The sequence below is a fragment of the Fistularia commersonii genome, chromosome 21, assembly GCF_037954325.1.
Source record: "Fistularia commersonii isolate RoL2024-O1a breed Wild chromosome 21, RoL_Fcom_v1.0, whole genome shotgun sequence".
NCBI lineage: Eukaryota > Metazoa > Chordata > Actinopteri > Syngnathiformes > Fistulariidae > Fistularia > Fistularia commersonii.
The window spans coordinates 6,842,177-6,861,328 of NC_141304.1; the positions used below are offsets into that span (position 1 = coordinate 6,842,177).

At 36.8% G+C, this 19,152-nt stretch overlaps 1 protein-coding gene across 1 annotated transcript in view; it reads right to left on the reverse strand.

Annotated features, from left to right (window-relative positions):
* The window catches only part of cntn3b (contactin 3b), a 44,555-nt gene that overhangs the window by 14,638 nt on the left and 10,765 nt on the right, over window positions 1–19,152 (reverse strand). The window contains exons 3-10 of the mRNA XM_086167858.1: window positions 17,098–17,273; window positions 11,259–11,357; window positions 6,818–7,021; window positions 4,589–4,691; window positions 4,136–4,320; window positions 3,528–3,664; window positions 2,070–2,199; window positions 1,345–1,495 (exon numbers count right to left, since the gene is read on the reverse strand). Coding sequence (XP_086023984.1) covers window positions 1,345–1,495; window positions 2,070–2,199; window positions 3,528–3,664; window positions 4,136–4,320; window positions 4,589–4,691; window positions 6,818–7,021; window positions 11,259–11,357; window positions 17,098–17,273 — 1,185 coding nt within the window. The remainder of the gene's footprint in view (window positions 1–1,344; window positions 1,496–2,069; window positions 2,200–3,527; window positions 3,665–4,135; window positions 4,321–4,588; window positions 4,692–6,817; window positions 7,022–11,258; window positions 11,358–17,097; window positions 17,274–19,152) is intronic.

Genomic DNA, 19,152 nt, shown 5'->3' on the forward strand with positions numbered 1-19,152 from the left:
TTCTAGTTTTAAGTCGCAAGATATTTGACTCATTAGTTCCTTTATGTTATTTAGTAAAATATTGAGGAGAAATTTCACCTTTCATTCAACTGGCTTATCATATTTTGTGTAACCTAAAAAAAGATTAAAAGAAATGTGTCTTGTTGTGATCTGAATAAATTCCATACTTTTCTCAGCTCTTTTATACTAATGCTTTTGTTAGTATTTTCTGAGACAATATTTGCTGTATTCCTTTTGGGGATAAATTTGAACATATTTTATTCACAACTTGGGTAACATTTTCAGATAAACCAATATTTTATTAAGAGATGTATCAATCAGTCATTTTCTGAACATGTCTCAAATTTACATAATTCTAGTAAGCATTGTCTTCATACTTTTGCACCTTGAAAGATTTGGTTGGCATCATATAAAGTGTAATAATTGTCATTGAAATTGAGAATTGAAACAATTTACTTCAGCCCTTTGTGAGTCTTTCTGAAGTAAACGCAAGAGTCACAGTGTTTTTTTGACAAGATTTTTAGCATGTATTGTTCTCTGAAATTCTTTCCTTTCAATAAAAAAGCATAGGTGTCATTCAAATGGGATAGAATTAGGTATTTCCTCTGTTGGATACTTGCATTTCTGTTACTCTTTTTTTGCCATCTCTTTAAGAGTCTTTGTGCAATGAATTTTCAGTGTGTGTGTTAACTTGCAACAGTCATTTACCATTCAACCTTTTCTTTCTATTCATTTAAGGAATATGAGGAGTCTACAGACTGATTCATATCCTCTTATTTATGCTGCTGATTTGCTTATAGACTTCTTTACCTTTTGTTTATTCAGAACGTTACAGTTTTCTGTGCTCAATAAGAAATCAGACAGTGAAGGACAAACTAAATTAGACACCGCTTTATAATGCTTTAAGTGGCATTTGCATCCGTCTGCATTATATTTGTGTTCAGTTTCTAGTCATTTAAAACATTTCTACATTGGTCTAGAACAAGCTATTTGTCACTGCGGACAGAGGCTGCATGAATATTCAATTCTAACTTTTTAATTGCTTTCACTATCTCAAGGAAGGCTATAGCTTTAACTGTATTGGCTAATCTTTTATAGCTTTAAAAATTCATGCATCCATGTGATAGTGTGACTATGTACCACGTTTTTTTCTTTCTTTATTCACATGAGGTACACAGTATATTATCCATGCGCAATTTTCCTGGAGGGTGTCTTGCTCTCATTCTCCTCATTAGCCCGCCTTCCTATTTATCTGCACAAATGCCACACTCTATTCAAATTGGTCTGAATGCACTGAATGTGAATGAAAGCTGCTAGGAATATGCACTTGGACATTAATCCTACCTTTCAGTTCTCTGCAGGATCTCATTCCCTTTCTTCCACAGGCTAATTGCTGGGGGTGAGGCCTGGGGCTTGCATTCAAGAGTGACTTCGCTGCCTGAGCGAGCTTTTAGTAAAGCCCTTAATGGATATTTGGAAAAACTGGGAGGTGAAGCTATGTTTAGGGGCAAAGAAAAAGGTAAGAATTTAGAAAAAGCAACTTGGACCTTTGTAGATCAACTATGCTGTTCAAGGATCAGTCATACTGTACATAATCTTCCAAAACTCTGTGAACTCGGCAAAAATGCTCCTGGTCTCAAGGTAATCCGCCTAACCATGATCACATCCTAAAATGTCAAAATCCACCCAGAATGGGTATCTAGTCTGCAAAGTTTCCAGTATTTGCCTGGACTCGTTATCACATGTTGTCAGCAATGATTATTAAAATCAGTCAGACTGAGGTCATCAAAGCATTGCAAATAAATCGATATTCCTATCTACGTAAAAGCACATACAACACAGAAAAGTGATGCGTTTCGCGTATCGAGATCAATAAGACAATACGATTGAAAGTAAAATGAGACTCTCCATCAGATCCATATTTCTGCTGGTGTAGCCTACGCTGACATCAAATGGGTCTGCAGTCTGATCGCTGAGGAGAGCTAAAGCAGCCACTGGTTTTTATCTTATAAGTTGATCAAAAGTGATGACAGATAAGCAGGATAAGCAAAGGATGGTGATGTTCTTACCTAACACTATTAGTTGGGCACTGGAATAAATAATGCCATGTTTGTTTTCAGCTACGCACTGATACATCCCAGAATCAGACCGGTTTAGCGCAGCGATAGAAAGGGCCCCATTTTCGATTTGTATTCGGCCCTGTGGAGAAAAGGCACACATCTGTGCATATACGTTGTAATCCCAAAGGCACAACTACAATTACATTTGCCGCATGACAGAATTAGATACAAAAATGATAAAATACAACTCAAAAAAGCCACACAAATAAAACATGACTAGTCTTGTGGCGCACCTTGCATGTTCAAACTAAAATAGAGATGAGCTGAATTAAAAGGTGGTTAAAATCTTTGTTGTAGATCTGACATTGGAGCATTTTTAGGGGTTTCCCTGTAACAATTAAATATGTTGTCTATTAGTGACTCCAAAAATTAGATGGATGGTGAAGTTTCCATAACTTTGTGTGGAAATCTGGGGTCAGCTGACTGATATGGGATATAGGTGCGTTCATATATATATACATATGTATGCCTGTGTAATGGATTTATATTAATACAATAATTATTACAATAATTATAATTGCAATTATGTTAAAAATAGGTGACAAGCCATAAAAAGTCAAAAGCTCAACTTACAGTTGGCCAAAAAAAAGGACAGTCTACCAAGAAATAATTTTACTAATAGCCTTTAAAGTTTTTTTGACATGTGAAAAAAGTCTGTGTGTATATGTATATATGTATGTATATAGTTTTATATATATTTTCCGCATGAGCCTGAGTGCAAGATAAACAGCAGTTGATGAATGGATGGATATATTTCCTGATGCTGAAAAATGGAACAATGGAAAAACAGGTTTGGTTACATTTTTAGGGACATTTTCCTCTGTAGAAGACTTAGTTTTATGAGTTCACCAAATAACAGTCTGGACAAATATGGTAGATGTTTTGGCCTTTCCCAAAAAAAACCAAAATGGGTTAAGACAGGAGATTGGAGCCTTAATTATAACAGATGCACCACATGTACAGATGGGGACCAACTAAATGATGCACAAAAAAAGTGAAAAATTATGATCATTTAGTCCACTGAAATGATCACCAAAGGGCAAATAAATATATAAACCTGGATAAACAGTTTTGCTTTGATTTTTGGAAGAGGGGATTCATAATTGAAAGAAATGGAAAACATTTAACAAAGGCCTCTAAAAAAAGCTTCAGTGCCTCTATCTATTATATTAAAAAAAAAAAAAAAGATCTGCTGAAGGGTTGGCACGAATTCCCAAAAACCAAGCTGACTGGATTTGAAATTGATTAAACACGATTCAGCTTTATGTATTATGAGGCCATTCACCCTTTCGGAATTGCCATATTTCCATTTTTATAGTATACCTTTGCCATACATTTGCCATTTATTCATGAAGTTGTTGGAGGTACGTCTTGTGGGACCATATGAAAAACCAATCATCGATTTACCTCTGGTGTCACTTGCTCCCCATTCTTCAACCAGCAGTAAGATGGTTTGGGTTTCCCATTCGCTTTACATTCCCAAAAGAGGTTTTCTTCAATGGAGAGTGCTGTATCTGCCATTGTCTGAAACCAGTGAGGTTTAGCTTTGAAAAGAAAAGAGAAGGGTTTTTTTTTAGATTTCTGTTTTAATTTCAAACATTGGAATTTTATGAGTGGAATCAATACTCAATGTTTCAGCACAGTCAGTATGTTTGCATTGTTGCAATTCTTCAAACTTTTGGCAGGTAGTTTTTTTTTTTTTAGTATTCAATGTGTACGGATTAACAAGATACATGATGCCAGTGATCTTGGAGATTACCTGGAAATGGTTTTTCAAATATTCACTATACTTTATAACAACAATCCACAGCTATTCCTTGTAGACAGCAACTTCATAGCATTTTGCTCCCCACACTTTTTTTTAAAGAAATACAGGCTTGCTGTTAGCCAAGAGAAATTCAGGCTGCTAGTAACATGGATGATTATTATTTAAACATCTTTATCTGGCACAGACAGCCATCCATTGCTGTGTCTCTCCGGATCCGCTGTCGTTCATTTTGAAATGGTTCACTAACCATGGAATGAAATACGTCCCCGTACAGCATTTTTGCCACGCCGATTCTCTGCCACACATTCGTACATCCCTGAATCTTCCTGCTGGAAATTGGTGATTTCAAGAACTGCATTTGAATTCTTCATTTTGACTTTGCTTGGAAAAGGGACTCCACTTGTTCTCCTCCAGCTTATTTCTGGGACAGGGCTGCAAATAAAGAGTTCCGGTCAGTTGCAGCTGTCAAAGTGTGATTAAGCATGAAAGAAACGTTCAGAATACCTTGAGAGTTATTGTTGAAAACTTATATTATTCAGATTTAAATAAGCTCTAAAAATGGCCTTAAATGGCCTGTCTTTTTAATTTGAGGGTCTTGCTTTCCTATGGTTTGATTTGCATTACTAAATCATTTCGAGTAGCACTAATTCATGCATAAATGAGCTTACAACTTGTCACACACACAAAGAGGCTAACTTACTTTCCAAGAGCAAAGCATTCCAGTTTGACCACCGATTCCTTCGCCGCTGGAACTGAATCAGGGAAGTGAACTTCTATTTTGGGCTCATATTCACCCATTACCCCTATAAAACAAGAGACAGTAGATACCAAGGACTTTTTACATCAATGATTGAGCACTCACTGGGTCACGGAGAGAAAAAGTAATTAAGTGAGTCAGCAAATAAAATAGTCTTTATGCATACAGAGCAGAAGTCACCACTTCAAGGCTGGAAAAGGTGCATGAAAAATCAGTTGGGTCTAAAAAGGTTCAAGGAACACATCACCAAAGGACTTTTTTGGTCGAGGAAAAACTAAATGTATATCAGCGTATTATATTTACAATAGTTTGTTAATCCAAAACATCCTAATACTTCTCTTTTGCTACCGTCTCATATTTCCTTTCACAGATGCCCACCAGCTAGGAGAAATATTATTTTCCACTGTTGGACTTTGTTCTGTATTATTCTGTATATATTCAGTTGCAATACATTAATGTATTAGAAATCCAAATAAAACAGTCCTTCGTAATACACTCCTCACAAGTGCCAGCTTAATGATGAAGAGCCAAGCTGTTTGAGGTAATCATGACCCACAAAAAAAATAGATAAATAACAACAAAATCATACTTTGGTATATATATATATATATACTGTATATATATACTGTATATATATATATATATATATATATATATATATATATATATATATATATATATATATATATATATATTATATATTATATATATATATATACAGTAGGGAGAACGCATATTTCATACACTGCTGATTTTTCAGCTTTTTCCACTTGCAAAGCATGTAGAGGTCTATGATTTTTTTTATTGGTACTCTTCAACTGAGTGACGGAATCTAAAATAAAACTCCAGAAAAACACATTGTATTATTTTTAAGTATTTCATTTGCTTAAATCAGAAAAACAGAACTTGATATTTGGCATAGAAAACTTTGTTAGCAATTACAGAGATCATACGTTTCCTGTTGTTCTTGACCCGGTTTGCACAGTGCAGCAGGGATTTTAGCCCGCTCCTCCATACAGATGCTCACCAGATCCTTCAGGATTCAGTTCAGTCGCTGGGCATTATGGGCTTTCAGCTCCCTCCAAAGATTTTCAATCGGGTTCATGTCTGTAGACTAGCTAGTCCACTCCAGAACCTTGAGATGCTTCTTATGGAGCCACTCCTTAGTTGCCCTGGCTGTGTGTTTTGGGTCATTGTCATATTGGAAAACCCAGCCACCACCCATCTTCAAGGCTCTTACTGAGGGAAGGCGGATCATCCAGATGGTCATTGGCAAACTTAAGATGGGCCTGGACATGTGCTGGCTTGAGCAGGGGGACCTTGCGTACGCTGCAGGATTTAAATCCATGATAGCGTAGTGTGCTGCTAATGTTTTTCTTTGAGACTGTTGACCAATGCTCTATTCAGGACATTGACCTGATCCAGCCGTGTAGTTCTGGGTAGATCCCTCACCTTCCTCATGATCATTGATGCCCCGCGAGGCGAGATCTTGCATGGAGCCCCAGACCGAGGGAGATCGACCGTCTTGAACTTCTTGCATTTTCTTATAATTGAACCAACAGTTGTTGCCTTCTCACCAAGCTGCTTGCTTATTGTCCTGTAGCCCATCCCAGCCTTATGCAGGTCTACAATTTTATCCCTGATGCTCTCACTCAGCTCTCTGGTCTTGAGCATTGTGAAGAGGTTGGGGTTTGTTTGTTAGAGTGTGTGGACAGGTCTTTTATACAGGTCACAAGTTTAAACTGGTTCAATTAAAGTAGGTGATGAGTGGAATACAGGAGGGCTTCTTAAAGAACTAATAGGTCAATGAGAGCCGCAATTCTCATTAGTTGGTAGGTGATCAAATACATATGTCATGCAATAAAATGCAAATTAATTACTTAAAAATCATACAATGTGTTTTTCTGGAGTTTTGTAGTAGATTCCGTTACTTGCAGTTGAATAGTACCCATGATAAAATTACAGACCGCTACATGCTTTGCAAGTGGGAAAAGCTATAAAATCAGCAGTGTATCAAATACTTGTTTTCCCCACTATATACATATGTGTGTGTGTTTGTGTGGGGGGGTGTAAATGTTTATATGTGTACACACACACATAAACAGGTATTTGTGGGGTTGTCGGTCTTTAAAGTTAAGTTATTAATGGAATTGAATTATTTAAATTATCTACCATCACTTCTAAGGACCAGTGGTGTTGGGGAACTCAGGATCTTCTCCTTTGTGATGGTGTTGTTAACCACACAGGTATAGTTGCCCACATCTGAGGGCTCCACTTTAGCAATGTAGAGACTACCAGTTTCTTGAGAGATGAACCGACGACTGTCTTGTTGGACAAAGTGTGGATATTGATTGAAGATCCATGCAAAAGTCAGACCTGAAATAGAAATAAAACCTTAACCTCAAGGTTTTGTTATGCCATAAACTTCTACACAGTAGATGGTGTGACCTTAAAAATATAAACATATCACATCATTTTACTCCCTATTTTGTTCTCCCCTAGTTTGCTTGTAATAAAAACAATTACCCTGCAAATCTAATAACTATCAGAGTGTAAGACATGGGAGATCTTGAGAAAGGAAGTGAAAGAAAATGGATTATAGTGCCTTAGAGGACTTGCCCTGGTGCTTGCCCACCAAGTGACTTGGTTTACTGGAGGCTTGGGCCAATAGATAGATGGGTGGATTGATGAGCCAGAATTAGATTGCAAACCACTTCACAAGCTGCATGCCATGATGAAATACAATGCAATTTAAATAAAAACACAGATTTGAACAGAATTGTGGAGATGCTCTGTCTGCCATTATACAGAGAAGGTGCTCCAAGTCAAAAGGTGTATGCAATGACTGTCAGTCACATCCAAAGGAAATCTCTCAGCCACCTCTTATTGGACACGAAATGCCAAATGGTTAATAGATCATATAGCCTTTATCTACTGAATAAGGCTGTATTTAGCATGAAGAAATATATTGCCATCTGATTATAAGGATGGTAATCAACTATGAAACTTAGTAGCTTTTAGCGAATACTGAAATATTTATGTGTTTACCAGTTTACAGGCCAAACAGTAATAATGAAATCCACAGTAGTTGGAGACTGGTGGTACTGTTGTAGTTGACATGTTGGACTACCAATTCTAAACTGTCACAGAGCATCTACTTAAATTTGCAAATGGACAGGATAAATAGTATATAGATTGTCACATGAATGTATTGTCTTTTAGGGGAACAAAAGTTGTGGACATTCTGGGAGTATTGAAATTATCAAATATCTTACACATGGCAAAATTATAGTACAAATGGAATTATAATCATACACATTGCAATGGTTGAAGTGACTCACATTAAACATGTTTGTCTATCAAATCCCAGAGTAACAGAACCATCAACTAAAAACCTTTAAAAAAATCAATGTGTTACTGTCAGTTGTGTCTAAGCAGGTGAAATTCTACATGACTGATCTTACTGAGTTTTTAAGCTGGTATTCTTCCTTCAGAGTCTTTTAACACTTCCATGAAGGATCTCAGTACTTGTAAAAGAAATTAAAGATAAAACACTCGAAGAAAAATCCCTGCAAAGTGATAAAATGGCCTGACAAGTTAGATAAAGCTAAGTGAGTTCACAGTTATTTAGCATACATTATTATTTTCAAAATGAAAGAGAAAGAGAGAGAGCAGGTTCGACTAACAGAAGGGTCCAACAACAGGAAATCAAAACAAAAGGGTTGCTCTGTAATACTTTCATTCACTTCTAAAAATATGACACACAAACAATTGTTCTGTGGTACAACAGCCAACCGCATATAAGCCTATGCTGGAGAGGAAAGCTGTCAAATTGTATTTCACAGGGAGCAATCCGACCCCTTATCCCATAGACCAGCTTTACAATGTACTGAACTACAAACTGTTCACTTGTGAAGGAAACTGGTTGTTCAAATGTTCAAGCTACTGTATCAAGGAAGAGAGACAAGCAAGGCAGCAGCAAATGTTTATGTCCTCTTCTTCCTATAGATAAAACAGACAAGCTGGATGAACAAGACTGTATCTTTATCTTTCAAACCTATGGCTTAAAGAATACATTCTTAGCTTATTTGGTGAACAAATACAGTACTGTCAGGCCGAGCACCTTTCTGTCCTTCCCCTCTCTCCTGGGGTTTTGAGGGGATCAATGCCATTCTTCAATCTTACAATTAAATTGCGTGCTGAAAAACAGCAAGGGTAAGAGGAGAACTTATAACGGTTGAAATCGGGTTTTGATTGGATTTGTAATATACTTAAGCATGCTCTGTAAACACAAATAATATATATTGCAATGGATAGAGGAATAATCCCTCATTACAAATTCCAATTCGAAATGACTAATTGTAATACCAAGGTCTAATTGACAATGGCAAAGTAGCTTTCTGCTGACGAAAGAATGAAGATGACATTAGGAGCCCACGCTTTTCTGAGCAATTAGACAAGTGTGCTCCTGAGGATGTCAAACTACAACTACACCACTGTCACACGAGTGACCATAAGAGGTCTGACAGCCACTGTAGTAAGTTTCTGCAAGTCATTTAAAGGCTGAACTGTTTTCAACCCAGTAATAGTTGCTGAAATATTGAGGAAATCTTAAACGGTTCAAATTAGTCTTGATAGTCTGAAAAATTGATGTCTGTAAGTCAGAAAGGAACAAGGATGAAGTGACTACTGTGGGATAGAAACGACAAAGTTAAAATATCATGTGACTCAATAATTCTAATCTGCCTTTTTTGCATCAATTTCATCTAGCAATACTTTTATTTTACCAGATGGGAAGGAAATTATGGTAGTTGCATTTTTTTTGGCAACTTGTACTACATTGGACATATTTTAAAAGTACTATTTTTCCCTTTTTTTTGTTTCACATCTTAGGACATATTTGAAAATTGAATCTGTTGCCAGATAAAATAAAAAAGGGCTAAAGAGATAAATAAAAGCAAATCAAAAATCTCAACTTTCCCAAAAAGACCATTTGCAAGCCAATTCCATGTTCTCTTACATTGTGAATCCATTGCCTTTGAACAAGAGAGATCTCTGGCGTACTTACTGTCAATGCTATTTAGTAATGTTACTTAGTTATACTATTAGTCTGTATAGATAAACTTGTTAGTTAAATTCATATTCATTCCAAAGTTAGACACAACTGAAAATATCCTCTTATCTACGGACATTTCTTTATTAGTATAAGTCTACAGTGCATATCAGTTTGAGCTTTACAACTCCTGCAGTTGCTGGCCACGACAAGAATTTGCCTTCAGCTATCTCAATAGTGATGAGAGGAGGGACCTCCGGCTATTAAAAGAAATGATACAAATGACTGAATACAGAGCTTACCTCAATTTCAAAAAGTTACTTATTTTTAAGTACCTTTTAAATAAGTTTCATATCACATTTACTTAATTTTAAGACTATTCATTGTATGTATACTTGAAGAGAATCAATCAATAAACACAACCAATTATCAGTCAATAGATAGATCATTGATGTCACTGCAGTTAGGCCATTTTAATAGACAGAGTTCTCAGACAATGTATGCAGTTTGAGGGCTACAGTCAGCAGGGAAATTATAAATGATTGAGATGTTCAGATGACTATTGAAATAAGCCCATGTGTTATGAAGTAAATAATCAAAAAAAAAAAAAAGAAAAGATCAATTGGCATTTCTACAATTCTTGTTTAACAAGTTAAATAGATAAATCAATACGTGAACAAAAATACGTTCCAAACATCTGTAAACGCAATCAGTAAGCAAGATCGAATGTGAAGCCCACCATCTCTTTCACCTCAATTATAACAGATTTCATCTTTTGTTTGTAAAAGCCAGCGCAATGTTTCGGACCATTATAACATAACTTTGGACAGTAGAAAATTGTTCTTGTCAGTTATAGATTTTCATGTCTATAATCGGGAACCCATTCAAGCAGTCAGTAACCAGTTATTTTCAGTTGGAGTTGTTGGTAACATGAAGGTACAGACTGAAACATGACAACTATCAGTATGGATAGAATGCATTACATAGTTGAACTGACCTAAACTTTTTTCAGGGCCGAGATGACGCAAAGTGTCATTGACTGATAGTAGCAGTTGAAATTTCCTGAATTCAGAAGGAGGCAACTACATCGCTGATGGCTTGAGGGACACTCTGATGGCAATTTTATGGCAAAGAAGCTGGCTGTGCATGAGGTTTTTGTCACTTTGTTGTCAGGTTCAGCAAACAAAAGTATAACTCATAGGGACCGTCTTGTTTGCATTTGTAGTAGCATCATTCAAACAGGAGATCGACCGGCAGATTGGTGCGGCGTCAAAGGTGATGTGGACTCTACACTGATTGTTCCCGATAAAGAAGGAGCTGAGCCAAAAGGCAAAGCTCTTAATTTAACGGTCGATCTACGTTCCCACCCTCACCTATGGTCACGACCCACGGCTCATGACCGAAAGAACAAGGTTACGGCTGAAATGAGCTTTCTCCAGAGGGTGTCCCCCCTAGAGATAGGATGAGGAGATCACGCATCTGGGGAGGCTCAGAGTAGAGTCTGAATGGGGGCAGCATCATTTTTAGGGAAAACATGGCATGCAGAAAGCGAAAACTTACCTCCAGAATGTGCAGGTGGACCACATAACAAAACCACTCCTTGACCCTCCCGGACATTCACTGTACTTCTTACTGTTTGTGTCTTGAAGTTATCAAGATCTGATGAGTTCAATAAAGAAAAAAAAAATACAATTAGAGTGTAATACAACAACTAAAAAAAAATTATCAAAATATATATAGAAAACAAAATCAAACAAAAAGGCAACTAAAACTAACAACCATAATGATTGAAATCTCACAGCCCAAAACATGTTTATCAAGATACAATCACATTTTCTTTCAAAGGGCTTTTCTGAAGACAAGGGACATACGTTTTCCCTCTCCAGCATTCACCGACTCACTGATGCATGTATTTGATGTTACACTTTGAGCATTGGGACTTTAATGGGACATCATTGATTGCCCTGAGACGTCACTTGACAGCCTGCTATGTTTTCAAAGGCATCTGGGGTTCTGATGAAATAGATATATAGATCTGACTCGGTGACGTTTGCCATGCAAGACTACACTTGCAGGAGGGAAAGCTTACCGTGGAGCGTGGAGCGAACAAACACTGGGGAGAACGCATGACAAATGACAGTTTGCAGTGCCAGCAGCAATAAGTAACATTATTATTAAATGTGTTGTAATCTTGCACTTAAAAGCATTAGCTTCCTCATCAATACTCTTAGTACGGTCTTTCGCCCTCGCAAGTGAATGAGCGGTTGCTGGCAGACTAAACCTGAGCCCGGGATGATGAATCACCACTGGCTTCATGACTGATGGAGGGAAGCTGCTGCAGTCCGCTCTGTACTCTGTCTGCACCCTCTGGCTAACAGCCTAGAGTAAGCCTTCCAAACATAAACAAAAGAAAGTCAGTGTGACCGATAAGGGAAATTAGGAAAAGGAAGATTATGGAGAGAAGTGGGACAGAGTGTTGGTAAGATTAATGAGCAGCTCTCTGATGACCATGCCTGAATCAAACAGAGCCAAGTCATGGCAGGACACAGCAGAGGCCACAGGAGGAGATGGCTGACTTGAAATACAGACACAGGCAATGTCCTTCTGATCACACCAGGCTGCCTTATTGAGTCCGTCTCCTGAACACATTAACAATTGCAGTAGACTAAGATTCACCTACTTGACTGAATAAAAAAGCAGCTGATAAATACAATACAAGACCTATAGGGACAGCGAAGGGTGAATCCAAAAGACCAATAGTTACTTAGAGGAAGCCAAAGCAGCGTAGGGATACGGTTCAGCGCAAGAGGAGATACATTTCTACTGGGTTGAATAATGTACTTCACTGAAGTGAACTGGCCACACAGTGATCCAAGAGCTAGAGGCCAAACTCACTGTAGCTGCAGTGATTCCACTTTTAACAGTATCACTCTCTCATATGTAAAAAAAAAAAAAATACTGGTCACGAGAGAGCAAAGACCAATCATCGGAGCTTAAAGAGGAGTCGTTTGGTTAACGATGCTGTCTCATTACTGCTATATGTTATGTGCTGTTCCACATCTATACACTAGTTTTATTTAATTCAAGAGTGCACATTAAGATATTACATATCTCATTTTTTTGCCTGGCGGAGGTCAGGACTTCATCTACTCAAAAAATTGTTCCAAAGTTTTGCACAAACACATTTTAACACATTCTCGGGCTGCTTTTAAAAGTATAACCAAATTATTTCCACCGCATTTATAAAGTGAATCAGAAACACACATTCCTCTGTCATACATGCTATTCATACGAATGTCTTTAGCTCTAATTTGGTGCTAAAGTCAGATAAAACCTCTGGTATTTCATCTGCTCCTGATCAGTCACTGAACATTTTTGTTCTATCTCTTGCAATTTCTAATCAATAACAGGAATAATGAATTACTTGCAACAGCAAACTAAAGAACACAAAGGCGCAGCTTATGTAATGGGTCGAGCAAACTGCCTAAAATACCATTTCATATTCTATCTCCTCTATGAATTCAGTTTACCCAGTCAGAAAGCTGTATTTAATGGTGCCTATTTTTCGAGAAAAATATCATCAAAGTGAATCTACAAACAGAATATCATAAGCAAAAGGTTACTCTTTTTTTTATTATCATTTTAAATTGAGTTCGGATTCTCAGGAAAGAGAGTATTGAAAATAACTGAATGAAGGATCATCATTATAAAAAAATAATGTTTCTGTAATATATGGGAAATTGCCACATAAGATATACTGTATGTTTTCAGCCCGTCAAATACAATCAGTAAATCAATTCTTCTAATTAAACTATTTTACTTTGTTTACTTTTGATATATACTATCAGACAGAATTATTTTTTTATCCTGGTATGTATGTTTTTTCATCAATGATCATCTGAGTTCCATTCTTAATTTTGCTTATTTCTTTACAAATAGTAATGGTAGGAGGCCCGGTTAGCTTAGAGTGGGTGCTGCTGAGGGCAAACATTTATTTTTACTTGTCTAACATAAATGGGGGGGCGGGTTGTGCGTGTTATGTATTATATGTCTACTGTATGAGAGGCATGATTTGTTTTTGGGGATATAAGCCATTAACTCTAACAGCCCGTACAGCCCGACATTTAAACACTCTATATGTATTTTTTTTGGTTCTTACGATTATCAACATTTTCAGAAATGTGTAATTTAAATGAAAAAGGTTCTGGTATTTTACAGACTGCAAGGCTATGGTGTGGTGAATAAGCCCCCCTTCGCTGACAAGCTAAGGTCAATGCACAGAAAAGATGGCCTGGACATATACCACTATTGCCCTTTTCAAACATATAGCCCAGAGTGGAAGATAAACATCTCCCACACTGTCGCTGTCAATCCCCTGAAAAAGCACTGCAGTGGCTCAATGGCTGATAACATTTTCTACTAGGGCGCTGTTTGGTTAAAGACCATTCAATGACCAATCCATCTTCCTCTGACTCTTAGACATAGAGCCTATTTGAGACAAGCCCTAATAGTCCCTCATGAGTAAATGAGTGAATTAGTCTTTTGCTATTATATCATAGTTAACCAGACATTTTAACACTGATAATGAATTTTACATGTCTTTGTTTGTCTATGTGTATTTGTATGAATATCGTGTTTTTATTTTAATACAGCAGTCAAACATTAAAACCAGTAGGTCAAGTTTTTTTTTCTGTGCAATAAAAATGTTTACCTTTTGCTCATTTAAGATAAGTAGCTGCTTACAGGAGGTCACACACAAACTAGGAAACAAGGGCAAAACATGTACAATTTAACAAATTATTTGATTTGCAGTGTCTATAAAAATATACCTATTTTTATAGACACAATATTATACTAAATTAGAATCAAAATGATTTTACCCTAAGTTGAAAGATTTATACATTTCTTATAACAATATGCATCTTTCATTCTCACTATGCCCATGGCTGTATGTTTGACAAAGGCATATCTCACACCTCCTCTGTACTGTGTCTCTAAAAAGCCATGGTCTTTGTAGGTGTGTGTGCAGCTCCTCAGTCATCATGGTCATTGTCAGTTCTTAGTTTCTTCACGGAAGATCATTTACGTTTCATCTAAGAGGCTTCTCCGGGGCTGAGAGACTGCTGGGCTTGGGGTTGGGCATCAGTCTGCGCTGAAAGGTTTTGTTATGTAAATAAGTGAGTTGTTGTGCTGCAATCTGTTTGAATGGGGTTGCTGTGCTAATATGTGTAGATTGTGGAAAAAAAAATAGTCTGTCAAGTCACTTTGAATCCACTCTCTTTTTTTCATAATTCTGCTTCTGTAAAAGGGACAGTAGGATACATGGAGGTTGGAGGTTGCGAACAGAAAAGAACAATTAGAATATTTTAAGATAGTTAGATCGTTAATATGAAAAAAAAATTAAAAAAACTCAATGATGGAGCAATGCCAAATTATCAGGAAGAAAGAAATTACAAAAACCTTCAACTAACAATTTTAGAGCACTTTGGAGAACAAACCACCCTAAAGATGCTTACAGTACAATAAGCAAGCTCTGTTCCAGAATCAGATGTCGCCCTGCACTGAGGGCTGTGGACTAAACCACCGTGTGACATATGTGGGGGATTCCAGTTACTCAAGATATATTAAAACCCGGTGAGAAGCTTCACATAGTTATTTAAAAGTATGATTCTTATATTGGAAGGGTGGTGATTTGGCCTACACGGTGCCTTGAGAAAGAAAGCTTCTGCTGTCTTTCTATTTTTTCATTCTATTTATTGAAATTATTTAATTTAATGAAAAGTGACAGCGTGACGTTTATAGCATTGATGCAGTGTACTAGATTTGGCTTCATGATCATTTTAATGTTGTCAGCAAGTAAAAACAAAGGAAGAGCTCAAAAGAAGACAGAGGAAATGTTATACATTGAAACAGATGTTGCCAAACAAACAGGCACACACACACACACTCACACTCCTATTGTGACAAGGTTTATTTTTGATGAATATACAACAAGAAAGTAAAGAAAGAAGGCTGTTTTTTTTTCTCTTTTGTTTTGACTGTGATTTTTTTATTTATTAGCCAGTTGCATGCAAATATATTATATAAATGTTTATAATTTGTCTCTTCCTTTATTTTTAAGGGCTGTATTGTAAAGGAAAGGGAATTGGGAAATAAGATATTTCTATCTGAGAGCCACGGCCTCATTCCATCGAAAGAGCATGTCTACCATGTTGATCTTGGAGACCTCCCTCACTGTGCATTAGACAAGACAATAAATGTCAAGCCGCTCAGTTCTTTAGCCGCCCCCACTTGTACGATTCATTATGGGATTTTAAGGATAATGGCAGTCTGTCTCATGAAAGGAAGTGAAAAGCTCTCTATCCTTGGGACATAATCAATACTCTGCAAGCTTGATCAACAGAGGAGAGGGGCCTCTGCAAGGTCTGGTTGGAAGCTGGGACCCCTCTAAACAGCTTAAATTTCCAGTAGTAAGGCAATATGTGCAATATCACAATGACATTTCTAAAAGCTCAAAGTAAAATGAAATGACCATGACCACAAAGCTGAGACAAGGGGAATTGTCCGTTCAAGGGACAAATCATCATTTTGTTTGGCAAGATTCTTTGGATAAGAGTTATACAAGCTTGTTCCAGAACTGATCTTCTTATAATTACTACTATTACACTGATGAATACCAAAAAAAAAAAAAAAAAAGAAAGAAAAACATCCCTTGTGAAATCATGGTTGCCTGCTGACAGCTCTATGACATCTTTAGCATGCACTTTAATATAACCAGCGGAGCACAGAATCACTGCTACGAGGTTGCTCTTCGTAAATCGCAAATGAAATGCAGGACTCACAAGTTTGTTACAAAGTGCAGAGAGGTCCAAGAGAAAAAGGAAAAAAAAAAACCACCCTATTTGGCTGATATATCAAGGCAACATTGCAAAGGAAGGGGTTTGCTTTTTTTTTTTGCTTATTTGGCACATACTATCCTTCGCGTCGCTATAAGTAGTTGAGCTCCAAATTTGTTTGCAGATGGTATCACTTTACACACAACTATTGTTAAGTATACATTGGCTGTTGATACAAACACCATAATAATCAGACAACAATTGCCGGTTCATCATTTGGCCAAATAAGTAAGTTCAGACGGAGCACTGAATCTCTGAAGTACAACTAATATATATTTAGAAGGCTTGTCAAGTTGACCGTCACCATGTTAGTTTTATCTGACATATCATTTAATTGCCTTTTCCCTTCTTGAGGATATCTTTTAATCATGAAATCATGACAATATAAAATAATATAAAAAAGTAAGCCCACATTGACTATCAGGTAGACATGCATTAAATTCAAAGATACAAGGGCGTCTTACTTGTTTTAGAAATCTGTTGACTACTGTAGCATCACTTACATGCAAATTGGAGGCTTGCTTTGCGGCTGAGGATGGACCCCCATGTGTTGAAGGCCATACATTGGTACATCCCGGTGTCTTGGTCCTTGTCCAGATTGCTAATGATCAGGCCGCCTCCAGACAAGTGACGCCGATAGTCATTCTCCAGATCAATGAGTGTCCCGTTTAGTGACCATCTGAAAAAACGCAAACACAATCAGTAGTTGAAGCCCCTGGAGATGACCTCACAGTATTTGTCGCAAAGATCGATATTGTTAGTCTGCCATCTAATGCATGGAAGCAGAGGTATAAAGTAGCATTTTGCGTGAAGAGAGCAAGTTGGAATTTGTTAGCGTTATTTATGCAGAGGTGTTTGCTGGAAATCATTTTCAACAGTGCCACGACGAATTCAAGTCTGGACTATACCCATTACCAGTACTTTCTGATCTGCTGTCACAAAGCCGCTCAACTCAACATTCTGTCTAAAGATCCTTCTTAAGGGCACCTTATTTGTGATAATGAGAGCAGGATGAGTGCAGTTTCCCAATCTCCCAATCCAGATCCTGCCGAAAAAGCTGGCCCCTCCTTTATACCGACTTCTCTCTTTCTTCACACTTGGAAACATTGCAATCAATCAGTTTGAGGTTACTATTATAAAAAATCTACAGAAATAGGAAAAAAATAAGAAAAAAAAGGATAAAAGAGGAAAAATCTAACTTTTTCATCAAAGTTTTAGGGGCTGGTCAGCTTTGAAGGCTGGAGTGAAGTTAGCTGCTTTTGTCAACACAGGAGCTGTCATCTGCATTGTTTTACAGAATATGTTGAGTTTAGAACAGATTGCTAAGCTGTACAAGCAGAGGTAATGTAAAATTATTTGAAGTATCTTAATCTTTGTTTGTTGTATCTTTCAAAAATACTTAATACATTTAATACATCTATATATGAACAGAACAGAATATGACAGGTATGTTTAAAAATAATTGCTGGTACTGCAGAGCAATGATTCTAAATTCGGTCAGTGTGGAAAAATACATTTAAGAACAACTTGATCAGTATACCATTCCACTTTGGTCAGTGCTGCAATGTCTATAATAATGGTAGGGCTTTAAATTGAATGTTGGGGAAAAACTAATTTAGGAAATAATGATGGTGAGGATAATGATTTTGGTCTCCCCATATTTTTTTTCAGAAAGGCTTTTGATAATTACCAAGGACAGGGACAGGTGTATATAATATAAAGAATAAATGCATTAATAAACAAATAAACACAAAAATAAATAAAAACACAAACAAAAGGTAATAACTTATCAGGTCTGAATTCCATTTTGTAAAAACACCCTTTCCCTGTAAATAGGATGCCCTTTCTGTTAGTGCTAATTATAATCCTTGACCACAATGGTTACTGTTGCTAGCATGGATGTAGCTCTTTGGAGATATTCTAAGTTGCTTACGCTTGAACTAAATAAATATTGATACTTAAAGTGTTATTTTAAATATAATTAGGGCCCCAATAAAGAATGTCACAGAGCTTAATAAAATCCTACACTATTACATAAAAAAATAAGAGGCCTTGATAGATTCACTTGTTCTTAAGAGTATTTTATAATGACTATGTCCTTTTGGGGAATTTAAAATATTATTTTCTGTCACATTCACATTGCTGTTACTGCAGATTAATTCTTTCAAGTCAATGCACACACAGTGTAAAGATAAGTAAGTTATGACGCTACTTTATTTGTGACTACACTGATTGGAACGGCGTCTGCAGTTTTTGAAACAACATATTTGACAGAGAATTAAACCGAGTGATAGCTATAGGAGCGAGCAATGACAGATCCTTTTTTCCTGTTCCTTATAAACATTATTGCAATGCTCTGTGTAAGTCTGTCTCTAAGAGAGAAATGTGAAATGACAATTCAGATGATAAGGAGGAAAAAAAAAATCAATATTATTTTTCCCTCCCAGGCAAAATAACAGGCAGTTAGAACGATGCTTCTCGCAGCCTTAAAGCAAACTACTTCTCTACACAGCTTCCTGCCTGCCAGACTACAAAAGACAAAGCTGTCTTTCATCTTG